Raw genomic sequence first — 18,960 nt, forward strand, 5'->3', positions numbered from 1 at the left:
GTCTCCATGTAAAATGTGTGCATCTTTTACAGGTCAACATGATCAAAAACTCATTCCACCCACAAGCTATTCCGAAGAGGTGTTTTACTCTGACTCATCACCCCTGACCTCTCCATATCCCAGTGGGGATTCCATATTTGTTTCCTCCCCCTTCTCCAGCAAACTGAAACATTCCCACAGCTGTAGCAGCATCTCCCCACAAGGCCTCAAGCCCCGCAGCAGCAGGGGTTTACGCTCAGTGGAGGAGAGCGGTGAGTGGGCAGACAAAGGGGTAGATAGGCTCTCTCCCGCCTCCTCTGAGCAAATGAACTTCTACATGAGGACCAGGCCCACAAAAGATTCAAGAGAGCTAAGCAGCCCAAAGAAAACAGGGGAGACATTTCCTAAAGCCAAAGAGCAACATCACGGTCCCAAAAAGACTGAGAGTCAGGCACAGGAAGAAAGACTGAGCAGGAACAGGATGGCTCAGACACAGGCAAAAAAACGATCCACAAGCCCTAGGAAGTCTCCTCAAGCTGGACAGCAAGTGGCTTTGACCCCGCAGCGTGCAGAGCATCAACAAGGCCCTCAGAGGAGATTAAAAGACTCTTCCAGCAGAGAGAGCTTGGATCATGAAAAGAAAAATGGCAAAGGGGGGAATATTGAGATCAGAAGATACTCCCAAAGGCGAGAGATGGAAGGGAGAGGAGAAAGGACCAGGCCTGGCCGTGAGCAAGAAAGTTTCAAAAGAAGGGTGGCAGGAGAGTCTCACCACCACAGGACACCTCCTCATACAGTCAAAGAGGCCGAGAAAGTTACAGGTAAAGACTCAGGGCAGAAAGATACTAATGGTAAGTATAAATCCACAGAAGAAAGGAAAACAAGTAAAGAAACCGTCAACAAAAGAGCATCACTGTTGTCTTTTAAAGATATGTGGAGTAGAAAAGGTTCTGTAGTTTCACCAAGACAGGAGAAAGGAAGAGAGGACACATTTTCTTACTCCAAAGTCAGTAGTAAAGAAGACTTTGTGGCCTGTATAAATGGTTCTCCGGGGACCCCGCAGACCCCAAAGGGACCTATTAGCCCTGGCCCTTGGAAAGTGCCCAGCTCAGCCAGAATCCTCTCCCAGGCAGAGGTCCTTCGTGACCCTTTGTGAAAGGATATTGGATCAGCCAGACTTAAGAAAACTCAACAGTCGATCAGTAGATTGTTTTTTTTTTTCTGAGTTCTTCCATAAAACAGAGAGGTAATAAAGTGCAAGATTATTACCTTTGGACCATGTCCAGATTTCTCTTTTGACTAGGTCTTTCTTGGGAGTCCATGTAGCAGCTCCCCTTCCGCCTTGTCCGCTGCTTCAGCATCTCTGATGTGGGACTTAAGCATGTGCGGTATGCTCGGGGCATTGCCAGACTAGACATTTTGAAATGTGAATATGTGCCAATTCTGGGAGCCTCCTGTGGAACAACGACCACCAACAGCGCTTCACCCATTACAATGCAATGACCCATATGCAAAGAAAGGAGATAGGCCCTCGCCTCTCCCGCTGTAGTATACACCAAGTGTGACTGTCATCTAGGGTTTAATTTAGCTCCCGGCCTCATTGTGGGATATTTTGACTATTTTGTCTTTTTCTTCAACTTTGCTCAACTGCATGCAGTCGACCCTTCTGTTTGTTTTACTGCACGTGTTCTGCTCATCACTGAGGATGATCCTGTTTATAATTGTCATTCTCAACACCAGGCAGATTTCTAATACAATCCAGCAAGCGTTCACTTTACCGGGGACTCTAGACTGTTCTATGATTATAGACTCTCCTCAATACGAACAGTATCATTAAAAAGACCAGAAACTTGTGGTTTGAGATCTTGTTTACCATGTGTATGATAACCAAGCAGTGTGTAATTTATTGAGATGATAGATTAATATGTGTATATGTAGCTGTACCAAGCCATTCCACATTTTGATATAGACTTCAAAGATTTGTCCCATGTTATTTGAACGTTCGCCATCCCTCCGATGTACTTCAGTGGTAGGAATTACCATGGATCTTGTAGTTCATGAAATGTATAGGAAACGTGCAAACCGCTGTACCAAATGTTTGCAATCGCTCAAAACGTGTCTCATTGTGAAATATAATATATAAATATATTTGAATGTGTCATGTTTTGCAGATTCTAACTTTTAAATATCTATTGAATTCCATTGCACTGCATCTGCCCTTGTAGCATAACAGAATGAACATGAGTGGTGTTTTATTTGTGATGTTGACTTGCTACCAGTGCCATTTTATTATTATCCTTATTTTTTAAAGCTATTTCAGTTTTTCTAAAAAGTTCACTGTCGAAGGCCAAAATGGCAATTTCGATAATAATTTGCAAGTTCTGAGTCATGTCCCTTATGGTTTTACCTTTGCCTACTGAGAAATGAAACATGGGGGTTTTAAATGTATGTATTTGTCAGTCCTGCTGTATAATTATCTGACAGGGTAGCTTGAAGGATAATGGAGCTTAGAGAGTGATGTGGTGGGTTACTGAGATATTGAGTCAGTTATACAGAGATCCCACCTTTTACATAATGTAAGGGTTGTTAGGCTGATGAGATGAACAATTAGTTCCAAACGTGGGGTCAGTTAAAATGAGACATTTCACACGGGAGTAGTATTACCTGGGGACTAAAGTGTAATAACTACAGAGATTGTCTGTGATCTTAATCCTGTGCAAATTTGCCATGTCTGTAATTTGTCAAGTCAAAATTCTACTGTAAATTACTTACCATATTTCGCCAAACAGAAGTTGTGTGATAATATAAGTCCCATTCAAATCAGTATCTCTGTGATTTGGGGTCATATTGGCTGTGTTGGCAATTATAAATTTATGTTTTGACAGAGCCTTGACATCGTATCCCGGGGGATAATTAAAATACAGACTTCGCTTATCCCATGTGAATGCACACAGATGTACACTGGGGGTTATGTCTAAAGGCTCTGACGCACCAACCCGACGGCCGACCATCTGCAGAAAAGGCAGTCGGACTGATCAGTCGGCTCCCGTCTCTTGAAAAAGTGCCTCGGAACACACCGAAGCGATGCCGACTTGAGCGTACGTTCTGCGCTTGCGCGAGACGTAATACGTCTCCATAACAGCAGGCGGTGCTAATCTGTATTGTCGCCCAAAGAATGAAAACCGGAAATGAGTGTTGATAGCAGTCAAGAAGGATCGTTGTTGTCAATACTCGCTGAACGGAAGAAAATACAATGGCCAGTAATAAGAAGATACTGGTGTTGTCAGCGCCGGTTTTCTCGTGCACTGATTCGCTAGTCAAGGGCTAGCCCTCCACCAATCAGATTGGTCCTTGAGTCCGACTGCCCGCTGGCCGATTCAACAAGTAAAATCGGCCAAAATGGATGCCGACAGCTCCTCCGACTGACGACGGCACGGAACGCACCGAACAGACTCGAGTCACCGACCTCGCCAGACTGTCCGACGGCCGATAATTGGGTTGGTGTGTCAGAGCCTTAAATCACACGAGGTCCCCTGGTAACACGAATAGGGCTTGTCGAATTTCACTGTTGCTTAAGTACGTTTTTGAAGCTTCTGCTGTGAAATCAGAGAAAAGGAAATATATTCAGTATACCTGCTAATACAGTTTATGAGATTAAGACATATTCAGATGAGCTCAGGGAACACAGTATAGTAGCAAACGTGTGATAAAGTCAATGTGAGTTATGGGTAAGGTCTGTAATTGTTTAAGGGAGTTTTCAGGTTAAAGAATGGCTTGAGGACGCGCTATGAGCCAATCAGTGGTAGGTTAGTGTGCAATAGCTTGGTTGGTTGAATGAGTAAATCAGGTACCGGCAGTTCACTCTGGTGGGTCAGATAATGCCCTTTTTTATTATATGTCCCCTGCACTGTTGTACTTCTTTATGCTTTTGTTTTGACCTTTTTTTAATCTCATCTCTGTATCATACTGTGGCCTTGCATCGCTTCATTAGAAAAACAATCCTTGTGGTATCTTCTACATTCTGTAGGAACAGTAGATGTAAATGTTTGTACATTGTACAGCACCTTTATAAATACTTGCTGAGTGCTCTTTCGGAGGGAGGGTGGGGGCGGGTGGGGAATAGAGGTATATTAAATTGCTCCATTATTTTTTTATGTAAAAAAAAAAAGAGAAAATATTTAAAAATGAGTTGAAAAGGATAGACTATGACCTTGACATGGTGTTCTGTTCATGCACTGAAAAATAAAGTTTTACTGAAAATACCTTCTGGACCTCTTGTACTGAAAATAAAACACACATATATATATATATATAGATGTTAAATTCAAACCGCTATGCAATTTCTCTCACACTTGTCCATAGGATGATCATTTAGGTGCCATATTTAGATTATTTTTGTTTCTAATACTGTCCTTTGACAAAGCGGCATAAGCCACTGTTACTATGGCAGATTTCCAGTTGTCATGGTAGCCAACTGCTTTTCTCGACAGAGCTGGGAGAGCGCTTCACTGCACGAAGCAGACGCTCTTTCAATTACAAGAGAAAGCTCAGGGGCTTCGTATGTGTCCATTAAAATCCATATTTCACAAGCAGGCATGAATCATGGGAACACACATGAAGCGGAAACACGCATGAATGTCATATACTGAATTAGATATAACTCAAACAGGTGTAACTGCAAAACATTCATTAAAAGCTTGTCTTGTGCAGGTTCTTTTCCTTCCAGTTTTTGTAAATCCAAATTTGATAAGCTGCAGGGAACTTTTATAAATCATGGTCCCTGAATTATACATTTTACATTTAAATTATGAACGTTTAGACAAAGGATTAATTTCTTAACCTTTAACCTTGGGTTTAGCTGTGCATGTGCGATGGTCTTCTGCCGTGCCTTCCATCAAATCGACGCAGTTAGAAAAATATACACCTGAGATGCCCGTTGCCAAACCGTTGTTTTGATTACTTCATTGTTGTAGAAGTACAATTCATCTCTCGGCACGTCCATTATGGTAGTGACTTTGACCCTGGTTTGGATGAGGGCTGCTCATTCATTCAGAACTTGACGGCCATGGAAGAGCAGCCTTAATGGCTATACAGAACGACTTTGCATGCGTTGTGATAATTGACTTAAATGGTTTAAAAATGACTGGAATTGTATTTTCTTTTTCAGGTATGGAAATTAAATGATGTGTGAACTGGAGGTAAATGTTCTGAAAAGACTTGTACCTTGTCTTTTTTTTTTAGTTTGTCTAAACTAAATGTGTTTTTATTGCCTTTTCTGTCTGAAAACAATCACATTCTGCTGCATTCATGGGTCAGATTTCATTAGATAAAAAGGATATATTAATTTTTTTCTGGTTTGTAAAACCATAAACTAAAAAGTTAAGAAGCAGTTGCTCATATACAAATGGCTTAGATTGATGGAAAGGTAGAGGTAGACATATATAAATGAATATTATTCAGATTTGTACCATAACCATCATTCCTTCACCTTGTGTTCGTTCACTACCCAACACGCATACAATGCAGATCACGTTTTGCACAGGAAGAAAACTGGATTATTACGTCATAATTATTGTTAAAGTGTTTGCCTTTTAATGTAGTCCATCTTTCATACCACTAGATGTCACCAACTCATAGTGAAGTGTTTACATTTGGAGAAGGGAAGAATAAAATGTCTTGACTCAGTTAATCATTTTCGGAGGGCATTAGAAGTGGTTTTCTGAGGAGATAATTATTTCAATAATGCATACTGTAAACAGAATATGCTCCATTTGATATTTGTCTAGCTATAAATGGATATTTCTGGTGAGTCACATGAAGGCACTGTCATGCATTTTTGTGAAATGTGAATATCAGGGAGACAAGGTTTTCCTAAATGAAGCCCTTTGTATGGTAACATCTGGTATGTCATAGAGATATATGTGTGTGAAGATATGTGAAGTATGAGTGGATTCAAAAATGATGGTCCTGCTGCTCTTTACATCACATCCTTGGTATGTCTGAGCATAAGGAAGGCAGGTGAACTATGCAGCAGCGGACAGATACTAGCATTTGGGTGGCAACCTCTTTTCACCATTATCAGACATGAAGAGAAGCAGATGCATTCTTCTATGTTGGTTATTGAGAAGGGAGGTGTCTAAATCTTTCACTTGGGCAGGGTGTTTGGAGAGATAAGCAAAACAAGCTGCCACAGCCCTTGGAGGCTTTGAACATTAGAAGTTGCTTGGCAGACTTGTAACCAACTAATGCTGGTTTTTTGAACGCCTTAAAAAGACATGAGGTGCACCACACAGTTTTTACAGGTCACATTTTACTGGGTTGAGTGTGCAGACCAGTATGATCTCAAACGTCTTTTAATTTCCTACTTTTTAATGATGTAATGTGCATAATGAAAAATATCCTGGGGTTTCCTCACTGGTTCACTGGATCACTAAAGAGTGCAGATGCAGGCTACTAAACTTCATTAGCTTTTTGTTGCCAGGTTTCTTTGTTAGTCTGGGTGTTTCTAGGGAACTCTGGGTGGAGGACGGAGACAGCCCCTGTCAACAAACTTATGTGGTTGAAAATGGGTGGCGGAGTGAACTCCTTGGAATTTACCCCAGTAAGTGTGTGTGTGTGTGTGAGGCAATGAGGCACAGCCCCCTTGTTGAAGTAAACGGTGGAATGTATCCATGACAATAACCCAAAACCCAGAAAGTGACTCAGGCTCTGTAATGTACTACAAAAAAACACCAGAATCCTCATTATCACAGTACCTCAATTATTTTGTGTTATTTGTTTGATTATTATTAGTAGTAGTAGTCGTTATAGTAGTATGAGTATCTACCAAGGCATGTAATGGAATTATTATTCTGATATTTATCATGTTCTCTTGCTGACACTTTACAAACGTGTATGTCTGTTTCAGAATATACCAGAATAGAATAGAACTGAATAAAATAGACTAAAGGCTTCCCCCCTTTGGAGGACCCAGAGAGGGAATACCCCTTTTTTTCCAGGACACACCCACCCACGTTTCCACTTTTTTGGCATTGCAACACTTGGGGAGAAGTCACTTCTCTACTGAGCTGCTCTTATTGGTGGAAATACTGCGAGTTTGTTTGTTTTTTACTGGTCATTAAAAGAACATTCACATACTTTAACTATGTTGTTTAAATATGTCCTTGATTTTATTAACTGGTATGTGTTCCGTCTGAGATCTCTGTCTGTGCCTGTTGTCTATCCCGCTGGAACACATCAAGATAGACAGTTTTAAAAGCGAAACTTTCTGTTTTGCCTTTCAAAATAAGACACTTGTTAGACAGATAGATAGATAGGTAGATAGATAGATAGGTAGATAGATAGATAGATAGATAGATAGATAGATAGATAGATAGATAGATAGATAGATAGATAGATAGATAGATAGATAGATAGATAGATAGATAGGTGGCTGAAGGTTACTTTGCAACAACAGTTTGCGTGTCTCAGAAATTACAAGTTGCAATTGAATGCACCATTGATTTAATGAGGGGCACATGAATGCACATGGAGCACCCTCATGCTTTACCTCCGTAATGTGTTTACATAACTGACTTGGGAAAGTGCAATGTGCAAGATATATATAACCATACATGTTCATACCATGATCAAATATTAGGCTACGGTTTCTTGGCGAGAATATCACTGCTTTTATTATGGCAATTCTTTTCTCTCTTCCTGTCATTCTGAAGTTAACTTGACCACAGGCAAAATGGATAGTAGTGGTGCGTTGAGGAGCGTGTCAGTGTAGACTTGACACCAGGAGCGGAGCGACGCGCGTCTCTACATCTGCTGTCTGGAGAACTTGGACTGACAGAGACAGAATCTGCATCAGGATCTTTAATCTCGCTTTGTAGCCCGGCATGGACATTTTACTGGACACCTGTGGACGGCGACGAGTCAGTTCTCTGCTGTTACTTTTCCTTTTTGTCGTGAAGGCTGCAGGTCAGTAACATCAGCCTCGCAGATCTTATTCAGATCTTATTCACCAAAGTACCGAGTACATAATAAAGTGGACACTAGGTGTGTCCACTTTATTATGTACACCTGTACAATATTTGGCAAACTTCTAAAGTGCCTATAATGTTCAGTTTTTGTCATAGAGGTGTTTTAATTAATTTTAAGTTAATTGGTTGGTTGTTTAGTTAGTTAGTTAGTTAGTTAGTCAGGTCTTTATCTAAGACCTCAGTAATAAACATATCGTTAGTTAGTTAGTTAGTTAGTCAGGTCTTTATCTAAGACCTCAGTAATAAACATATCGTTAGTTAGTTAGTTATTTAGTCAGGTCTTTATCTAAGACCTCAGTAATAAACATATCGTTAGTTAGTTAGTTAGTTAGTTAGTTAGTCAGGTCTTTATCTAAGACCTCAGTAATAAACATATCGTTAGTTAGTTAGTTAGTTAGTTAGTTAGGTCTTTATCTAAGACCTCAGAAATAAACATAGGCCTATCGTTAGTTAGTTAGTTAGTTAGTTAGTTAGTTAGTTAGTTAGTTAGTTAGTTAATTAGTTAGGTCTTTATCTAAAACCTCAGTAATAAACATGAATTTACACATTTTCAACAATGTCAACTAAAAAAACTGAACATTATTCTTTTTGTAAAGATAGATGTTATGGGTGGTCTGTCAACCTAATAAAGTGGCCACTGTGCATATAAAACAAATACTATTCAACACTGAATACTACTGTAAACCTACTCCACATTGACATCTCCGTAGGAGTATTCTAGGACTACTTATGTGAGATGAACTGTCAAGACAAGAGATATCTGCACATTTTGAAATATTCTGTGGTAAAGAGATAAGACAATTATATTAAGTATGACGATGCCAGTGTAAAATGTTGACTGTACGCAGTAGTTGACTACCACAGACCTACCACTTAGCCTCTGTCTTTTTGGAAAAGAATCAATTATCAGTTATTTTAAGTATCACTTTTTTTAAAAGCCCTCCTTAACAAAGGCTTTATTAGTTGTAACTAATGGTTTTATTCTTTGTTTATAAATAATGCTTTATAGATCAGTTATACATCTTATAAACTTCTAAATTAAAAGGTTATGGAGAACCTCTTGGACCAAAATCCATTCATTAACAACTACTTGTAAGATATAACAATTATAACAGCAGACCTGATAGATTAAAAGCCCTTTTGTAATGACTTATCAGTGTATGACAGCAGACTTGATGGATTAAAAAACCTTTATTAATGACTTGTTAATGTGTAACAGCAGACTTAATGGATTAAAAACACTTTATGAAATAATTATTACACTTGCAAGGAATTTTCTCATGCATTGGATCATCACTATAAATGACAATATGGTACGTCTGTTATTCAATTCAATTTATTTATAGTGTAAAATGATACCAGACGTTATGACTCAGGACATGTTACAGATGGAGTGGGTCTAGACCACACTCTATAATTTACAGAGATCCAACAAATTCCCCCAAGAGCAAATATTTGGTGCAACAGCTCTACTTAAGATCTATTTATTTACAGGATTACAGTTTAACTATTTTATTGAGTGATTTTGAAAGAAAAAGATGTCACTGTTCATGTTGCCTCTTTGTCTCTTTTTTTTCCCAGCCGACTGTCCTAAACCACCTTTAAGGGAAAATATGGTCCTCACCAACGAAGCCCTTCTACTGAATGAGTTTCGAGAAGATACCAAGGTTACTGTAGAGTGCCTTAATGGATATGTTATAGAAAGTGGCTCTGGGATTATGACCTGCATTGATGGGAGTTGGACTGAACCAGATCTCATCTGCAAAAGTGAGTCCTTTTTATAACTCTATAACTCTTTTAACAAACAGTGTACTGTTGACAACCAAACAGCCTTATTCTGTCATTTTGCAGTTGATATCGTGGCTTAAAAGTCCAGCAGCAATGTTGTGTTGTTTGTTTTTATATTACAGAGTACGACTGTGGTCCCCCTAGACCTCAGCCGAACATGAGCTTTAACACCAGCGCTGGTACTCTGTTTGGCGATACAATAAAAGTAGTTTGTGATAAAGGGTGAGTATAATTGTAGAAAATATGTTCCCATCTGATTGCTATCTGGTTGAATTACATCTGAAATGATGTTTGGAGAAACAATTGTTGGCATTTAGCAGCTCCAGTGTCAACACAAAGGGAGCCCTAAGTAGATAGTAATGTTCATTTACATACACAGTATCTCTTTTTGCTGTACTGCCAAAAGATGTCAACCCGCAAGTGCTGCTGCAAAATAGAACAAGATGACTAAAGTCAAGGTGAATTCGCTGAAGAAAAAACAGTCTGTAAAGAAAACAAAATAGTCTTAAATGGTAAATGGAGCAGTTGCCAGAAATTGCCACATTACGGTTTCTCTGATTAGAAACTTGGCTCTGCTTTTGCCTACATTGAGATAATTGTTCATACATAGTTCTTGACTAACCTCTCGAAGAATTTAGTTTCAAAGTTTAAATGAACTTTCCATTGCATTACCAAATGGCTCTGCAGTATCAATTCCTGCTTAAATAAACAGTCCTGCTTTATTTTTTTCCTCTCAACAGTTTCAAGCTCAGTGGATCAAGCTTCAAAAAGTGCTATGCGTATGGGTGGAGTGGAAAAGCCAACTGTAAAAGTAAGTGTCTTTTATTTTATACTTCATGAAGCCACAACCAGAAGCAATAAAACAATTGTTTGGGACATTCCTACAACAAAAGCTATTTTCAAAAGACTTGTTTCTCTCTTCTTGCAATAGTCATTTAAATACGTAACTCGTGAAGCAGTGGGTTAGTTTTTTTTGTATTTGTGAAATTCTTCTTCCTCTGTTTACAAAGTTTGTTGTGTGTGTTTTCTCTCTTCTCCTTGTCAGTCAGCAAACAGCACAGTTTATATGCCAACATAATGGATTATTTGTTTTTAATCTAAATTATTGTGTGATAAGAAACATCTGTTTTTCTGATTCCTCAGTTGTAACATGTGCTAAACCTGATGAAGTAGCCAATGGCAGAAGTTCCTGGGATTCTCAAGATAAACCAAAATATGGAGAAAGCATACAGTACGTCTGTAATAACGGATACACCCTCATTGGGAAAGATAGCATTACGTGCAGCGAAACTGGTAGATACGATACTCTGCCTCCTGAATGCGAAGGTAAGCACACTCCGTCCATGTGTTTGTCTTGTTCCTCAACATCTTACTGCTTACACTGAAGAGAGGCAGGCTGAGGTGGACAAAGCATGCATAACAAGTATTGTTTAAGTTGTTTTAGGACCACACAGGTAGTTGTGCATGTTTTAACCCATTAATTACAAGTACTCTTTACATTACTGCAGACCATTTTCAAACAATAAGTTGGTAGATGTAATTCCAAGTTTTGAATGCAGCTGCTGAGATGTGAATGATCACAGTGAACATGTGCTTCCATTATTTATTTATTTTGTTATGTTAACACAATGATAAAGCAGAGAAATCTGTCCCCAGCTGTCCAGGTTTGTTTGATCAAGGACATAAAATATGTAAGAGTTGGATGGTGATTAGCGTTGCATTCACCAGTTTAAGTACTGGTCTGATATAAAACCAAGAATAAGAAGAATATGCTAATATGGATGTAATAAAAAGGTTACGTGAGCATTGCTGCTTGGCTCTCAAGTCTCATTGTCTTGAACGCCATGACGAGCCAAATCTTAAGCAAGTTTTAAAGCTCTGCAAATTGTAATATTCATATGAAACATTTAATTAAATTATGCCTGGAATAAAGCAGTCGGAAAACCACAGTTATGCTTTGACATGTTGTCGTGTAACGTGTTTAGACTTGTGGAGTAGTTAATGGGCTAAATCATGCAAAACCACAGGCGTGGTCATAACTTTCTGATCCTAAATAGGCATAAACACAGGCTTGCAAGATCAGTAGCCAGTTTGCAGTGCACTTGCAAACACCCAAACAAAGTGTTTATCTGTAATATTCTGTATTCAATTAAATACAGTTCACATGCTATAGGTGTTGCCATGGTGTCACTCAGAACACAACATCATCACTTAAACCCCTCTCTCCACTTTTATCCGAGCTCTTTGAAGCAGTGACCTAACCGTAATCACTATTAATGTCTGTGCTCACTCCAAGTTGGTTGTTAACTAACTGCCACACTCATACACTCCTTAACAGAGTCCTTCACCTAACGCAATATTTGGGCTACATTTACACTACTACGGTATCATTTGTATGTGGCGTTTTGAGAGAAAAACAATCTCTGTCTAGTAGGAGAACTAATCTCCGTTCACGTCTGACAACGCATATCACATGACCATTCGCATACACTGAGCATGCGTGTGCCGGTGTAAACAGGAAGCGGATTGTCTGACATTACTATGCGGTTCAAAATGGATGGATGTATAAGTTAAAAATACAGAAAATACTTTGGAGAAAGAATAACAATGGCGAAAAGTAAGACCAGCTTGGACTGATAACGAGGTGGAACTGTTACTGAAAGGTATGTAAGCCTACCTAACCGATAACACTGACTGACTGACGTGCGTCGTCGTTTCCAAAGTTCTCAGTTTTTGCCCGTCTAGACTACAACGCAAGAGTTTTCAAACCAAAACGGGGGCAGCAGTGTTTCCAAATTTCTCCATTTTAGGGGCTCTGAAATGCCGTAGTAGTGTGAACGCGAGGCGTAAACTTAGCAAAAGATCTTTGTTTTTTAAACCAAAACGTACTTGTGTAAATGTAGCCTAGGTATAGTTTTCTGTAAGTGGATGGTTAACAAGAAAGCATGTTACTGATGCATTACTGTCATTTTCTCGGCACAGCACATTCTTTCTTGTGAACTGGAATTTATATGCATCGCCTCCAATCTCACAAATGACTGATGAACCATTTTTATTTAAATCCCAGATAAATTCAGTAGTTTTCTTATTCATAGGTGTGACAACAGAATCTGACAGAATTACAACAGAAACAGTAACACCAACATCTACACCTACAACAAAAGGTACATAAATATACTTTATAGAGAGATAATAACTAATACATATTCAATCTTTGTTAGGCCTGCTGCTCCTAGGTAGCTTCTCTGTCTCTCCTCTCTCCCTCCCTCTGTCTGTCCTAATAGACCTAAATAGTCCCGCCCACAGCCGACTCATCCCATTGATTTTCTCCATAAGGATTTAGAATATCAGTCATAATATCTAAACCATCCGAGGTAGACTGATCCCAAGCTACGTGGTTGTGAAACGAAGGTTTCTGCTCCTGTAGAAGCTAGAAGTCCATATGAAATCAACCTTGTTTTAAGAAAAACATGTTTTATCCACGATCTTATGGAGAAAAACTACACTACCCACAATCCTAAGCTTAACAGCAACGTCTCGAAAACGGCTAGCGCAAGCTTCTACCATTGAAGTCTATGATAGTTTCTGTACACGGTCTTGTACTGTTGCCTTTTTTGCCGTTTTCAAAATGTTTTTTTTGCGCAGAGTCAAATGTGTTATGCTCACTATTCATCTCGTAGCAGGGTGGCTTGGTTCCAGACTTAAAACTCCATCGATAAGCAATTTTCGAAACGTCAATGAAACAATTGAAACCTCCAGAAACCTGGACTTGACAGTTGAGTACTTTGAATTAAACCTGTTAATTCACACTCCTGGCTCTGCGTCTGTCTGTTACACTGCCACATACAGGTCTGGCGTGCTCTTGACGCATTTATATACACGGGTACATATAAATGAACACTTTTCTGAAAACCGAGAGGTTGAAATGTCAGTTTATGAAAATAGCCGGCCACGTGTAAACGTAGCATCAGTTTTCAAAAATAACCTCATGCACAGCTGTCAGTTTTCAGAAAAGTGTTCGTTTACGAGAAGCTCAAGCCCACGTTAGCCAATCAGAATCCTGAAAATAGCAACAACAGCAACAAATTACTTCCTCTCTCTTCTCTTCCTCACTTCCTCGGCTGCCTAAACCTCTGTATGTCTCAGTTTACATGCGAACGTGCAAACAAAGTTTTCCAAAATTTCCACTCTGGCCGGAGTTTTTAAAAAGACTTGTTTTTCAGAGGCGAATTCTCCGTTTGCGCGAAGGGCACAAACGAAGGGAAACGTCTGTTTTTCAAAATAACCATGTACGTGTAAAACGGGTATAACTGTGGTCATCTTGACAATGATCTGACGCAGAGTGAAGGAATGACCGGGTATATGAAGCAGAGGTTGATTGTGGTAGATGAGAGGCAGCTAGAACCCTGACTCCTGCACACCAGACTCCACTCCTGCAATTAGGACAGACAGACAGACAGAGGGAGGGAGAGAGGAGAGACAGAGAAGCTACCTAGGAGCAGCAGGCCCAACAATCTTGTTTACTCTGCCTCCTTCTTTACAAGGAATCCAGAATATTAAGACTCAAGAAAAATATTTTGACAACATTGTTTATTTTCCACAGAAGCGTCCACTTCTACAGATTCATCTGCCACACCCACAACTCACAGAGCTAAATCTGTCACAACCAGTGCAACACCTACTGCCTCACCTTCAGTACGAGGTACAGAAAAATGTCGATCGGCATGTAATTACATTGAAAACCTTTTAGGCACAGTGCTTGGCAGCATGAATGGATTATGTGCATGCTGCATGCATCTTAGAAATTGCTTTTCAGCTTGACAAATTACTTTTTATCCTGCCCAAGCTTGAGTAGAACTAAGAATCTCTCTGATCGCTCTGTTCAAAGGTGGCAGAGACATTTTGACAGCTGAGGGTACAACCACTGTAACATCAATGACATCATCTTCATTTCAAGGTATTGAACAATTTTAATATAAAAGTTGTGTTGTTATTTCAGTTAAATTAACTGTGGAGGGAAGAGAGAGTTTCTGTCATTGTGGGATGAAGACAATATAGCAAAATATAGTTTAAGGCAACTTAACTGGATCTGTAAGTCAAACACAAGATTTAGTAGGGGAGAGCGGGGTAAGTTGTTACATGGGTAAGTTGTCACACTGTTCATAACTCCACCACTAGAAGCTCTGTCTCAAAAATCAAATAGCCACTTTGTGTGACTTCTTCTTCTATAGTCAACTTCCTGTTCACATGTGGTCAAGGTCGCTCTAATCTGAGGTTAGCACAATTTTCTTATTTTTCCGCTTAAAAAGTAAAACATTTGCACTTTAAATTGTATGCAATACAACTTTTATTAGGTATGAATGTTAAAAATAATAATTTAGCTCAAAATAGAGGAGACAATAACGTGTCTTTTGATACTTTAGCTGAAGTGCTATGTTGAGCTAATCTTGAGATTAAGCCAACATTTGGGCAAGTTGTCTCAATGACTTTGGGGCAAGTTGTCACATGTGACCTGGCAGAATCAGGACCTACAAAGAACAAGGCAGCTAAAAGAAGAAAAATTATACAACAGTCATCATCAGATGATAAAGAGTGCTTATGCCATTTTCAAACAGTTGTCCAAAAGAGACCTGGGTAAAATGTGTAAAATGCAACTAATGGGCCCATGATGCTTGCACCTTAAGCCAGGCAATTTATGTGTGCCAGAATTGTGACTCTGAAGATGAGTCTGATTAGTCAAATACAGGGCATCTGTTTAGTTCAGAGGTTAAATATGTTAAGTTAAACAAGTTAGCTGCAGCATTCCATTCAGTTTTCATGAATCTATGTGCAGCAGAGAACGTTAGAGTTTAAAGTTCAAAGTAAAGTGGTCTTGCCGCTTAATGTGTTTTGATTGCAATGTGTATTGTTTTTCCAGATTCTCTAGGCATGATTGTTTATATTAATATTCACAAATAAGTATTTGTGTTCTTATTTTTAGATCTAGTGTGACAACTTACCCTCCGATGGGGCAAATTGTCACAAGTGCACATTCTCTATTCAACAGTCTACAACTCCGTAATGAGATAATATATGAAAATGTTATGAATACAACATATGTTCCCAAGACTTCCTTCTTTCATTTGGTATGACATATATATCATTGTGATGCATGGTGCTCAGTAAATGTTAGACAGTGTGAAAAGTGTGACAACATACCGCGCTCTCCCCTACTTTGAAACCACACAAACCCATTTGTGAGGAGAATGAACATTGTAATCAATGTGGACAGCTGACTCCAAACCACCAGACAGGTCAGCTAGAACTTACATGTGCTCATAGCTCACTCAATAGTTATTTAGTTCCACTTTTAGACATTTCCTGAAACACTTAAACTAACAAATTTAACATAATGAATATTTGACATTTTGGGTGTTAAGCATATTCCCTTTCTGGCAGAGACTTTGATGATCTGAAGTGTAAAAACAACAATTTGGGAAGTTACGTTCCAGGTTATTTTTTGGCTTTAAGCAGTTCCCAGGCAACCGGCGAAGAGACTGGGATATTGTCAGACAAGCTGATTCCCTCAGTCTTCATGCTAAGCTAAGCTAACCAACTGTTATATAACGGCTATAACTTCATATTTAACAGACAGACACATATGAGAGTGATATATCAATGTTCTCATGTGACTCTCCACCAGAAAGCGAAAAGGATTTTTTCCTGACTGTTCCTTTAACACCATTATTTATGGATCTTAGTTTGCCCTATAATTATTGTTGTTCGTAAAGCGGATAACAATGGTTTTAATTTACTGGGCAAGAGAACTGTAATTTAATATTCACAGACATGTCTCCCTGATCCGACATGGAGACACAGAGATAAACGAACTGAAAGCAACACATACCACTTTTTCTACATACAAAAAGCTATTCCAGCATAATCATTTGAAAGATGCTATAACTTGCCTAGAAACTTTACATATTGGTTTTAAATCGGTAAATGAGCTGCTCAGTTTGTAACAAACCTTGAATGTGTTGATATGGTTTCCGAGCCTGAGTAAGCCATGTTGTCCTTCCAGATAAATACATAGTTTGCATACTAATGGTACGGTTTTATACTTTCAGACAAACGTGATGAGGCTGTAGATACTAACAAGCATACTGGTGAGTTATTAAGCCCCGGTAATATAAAGATGTTAACCATGGGTCATTATTTATGCTCTGCATTTAACTTTTAACTTTTATGTGTCTTTCAGGATATATGCCTGTGGTAGTCAGTGTGATATGCGTTTCATTTGGTAATGTACAATTTTTCTCTTTGGAAGTCAAACTGCGTTTTGTAGTTGAAGTACAATATAAAATTAATCTTTTTGTTTATTGTTTTCTTTACAGTTGCGTGTATAATTGTACTCTTTTTACACAAGTTTCTTCTGACGAGAAAAGGGTGAGCTCCAGTATTTTACTCCTAACTCTTTAATGCATGACCCATACTTGATTATGCTTCTTATCCTCTTTGCGCTTTCTGCTCTTTTTACCTTTTGAGGTTAACATATTATTTGTACTCTCAGAACGTAAATGCACAGCAGCGTGCAGGTCAATATTAGCACATATTTCTGTGAACAAATACAGCGCGCAGTGAAGTAATATGCAGTAACTTTTAGGAAGCAGCAGGTTCAGATTCCTCATTGCTTTTTAGTTTTTGAACTGTTTGAGGAAATCTTGATGTCTGTGTTTACGGACCTGTGCTGTGGAATGAGGGAAGTCAACAGGAAATCCTTTAATGAAACCATCTGTGACGTAGAAATCAGCATCAGGAAGGAACATTCCCTCCAGGCCGGAGGGAATCAGGATTTCTTTAATGATCAAGTTCAATAAAATGTACAGGAAGCAGGCTGACGTATTTTGTGATTTATGTGACAAATATTGTTAGGAATTCATGTGACAAATCTTTTTTTATACAGAGACGAAGGCACTTAAAGCTTTCAACTGTGAAACAACACTTAATATTCAACTTGTGAAATTCACTTGTAATCCAGATAAACCAGATAGCTCAGACTCAGTTAGAGAAACTTTTCTTAAACATGAATCTCTCATATAATCATATGCATGCTCGAATATTCCACTAAGCCAAGGTTAAAGCTTATTTTACAAAAACAAATCATTATTCTCTCAAAGTTGCAATGACTAACACTAATATTTCTAATTAATTGCTAATTAAGTATGCATTAAAACACCATTTGGTTAACTAATAAAGTTTTAACAAAAATAACATAACTCAACAATTCTGACACAAATTCCCTATTTGATGACACCATAGCTCATATGACACCAGAGAAGACCTGAAGCCGGAGTTATTACAGTTCCAAAACGTTTAGATTGCCTGCCTGACTAAGGTACCTGTCCATTTCTCTGTGTGTTTAAGATGCCATAAAACAACCAAAATACCTCTAAAAACATATTGAAGAATTGTTTATTGTCACTTAACTTCTCAGAAAGTAAGCTAACATACAGTTTTTAAGTGGAAGCATGAATTAGATATAACAAGTTAAGCCAAAGAAAAGCATGAATGTTGTGCTGTTTTTCCTTTTTTTGCACCTCTGTTTGAATGAAGCTCAAACTAAACCGTTTTTCATTTCTCGTTAACACTAGCTCTGCAAATGGAACCGTGCACGTCTATTAAAGAACATCTGTGACCCAGGATGGGCGTGCCAGAAAACGATGGGGGAAGAAAGAAAACTCCCTTTAATGTTATTGCACTTCAAATGGCAGATGGTCAAACCTGTAAATGTAGGATCATTTAAATCAAGCACTTTTTGTAATGATTTTTTTATTGCCATTTTGACAATTGTAAATATGCCATGCTATTTTGTACATTATTTATGTTATATACACTGGAATAAACTCTTACATAACATTACATCTTACATTGCCTCGTGTTATGAAGTATGGCAAAATTATTTAATTTTTTTCCCGCAAAAACATTTTAGTTTGGGGTATTTGCGCAATCTTAAGGCCATACGTTTACGTGTTACTAATGTGCTGTTTTGTTAGGACAGACTCATGAAAAGGTGATTCAAGAGGCATACAATGTGGTTTATTCAGTTTGCAGACTGGAATGGCGACTGATAAAGATACAATCAGCTGCATTCTTCACCCCCTGACTTTCTTTTTGTCATTGTCTATTG

The 18,960-nt window shown here is 38.6% G+C and overlaps 2 protein-coding genes across 5 annotated transcripts in view; both read left to right on the forward strand.

The window, feature by feature from the left end:
* The window catches only part of LOC120556972 (membrane-associated guanylate kinase, WW and PDZ domain-containing protein 3), a 141,749-nt gene extending 139,611 nt beyond the window's left edge, over positions 1–2,138 (forward strand). The window contains exon 22 of one of the 2 annotated variants that reach the window (XM_039796911.1): positions 33–150. Coding sequence is in view for 1 of the 2 variants with exons in the window: in XM_039796910.1 (XP_039652844.1) it covers positions 33–1,135 (1,103 nt within the window). In the remaining variant the exon portion in view is untranslated. Of the gene's footprint in view, positions 1–32 lie in introns of both variants that reach the window. The other variant, XM_039796910.1, reaches the window with a different exon arrangement.
* A 5,590-nt stretch (positions 2,139–7,728) lies between these two features.
* Positions 7,729–18,699, forward strand: im:7151449 (complement decay-accelerating factor). 3 transcript variants are annotated; one of them, XM_039796912.1, is made up of 13 exons: positions 7,729–7,944; positions 9,588–9,773; positions 9,917–10,016; positions 10,535–10,605; positions 10,938–11,120; positions 12,890–12,958; positions 14,398–14,496; positions 14,683–14,751; positions 16,901–16,939; positions 17,032–17,073; positions 17,168–17,219; positions 18,093–18,168; positions 18,425–18,699. In XM_039796912.1, the coding sequence occupies exons 1-12, from the start codon at positions 7,863–7,865 to the stop codon at positions 18,148–18,150; spliced, it is 1,050 nt and encodes a 349-aa protein (XP_039652846.1). In that variant the 5' UTR covers positions 7,729–7,862; the 3' UTR covers positions 18,151–18,168; positions 18,425–18,699. The 3 variants fall into 3 exon arrangements, with proteins under 3 accessions (XP_039652846.1, XP_039652847.1, XP_039652848.1); XM_039796913.1 differs by lacking the exon at positions 18,093–18,168; XM_039796914.1 differs by lacking the exon at positions 12,890–12,958.
* The last annotated feature ends 261 nt before the right edge of the window (positions 18,700–18,960 follow it).

Source organism: Perca fluviatilis, chromosome 4, assembly GCF_010015445.1.
Source record: "Perca fluviatilis chromosome 4, GENO_Pfluv_1.0, whole genome shotgun sequence".
In the NCBI taxonomy this organism is placed as follows: domain Eukaryota; kingdom Metazoa; phylum Chordata; class Actinopteri; order Perciformes; family Percidae; genus Perca; species Perca fluviatilis.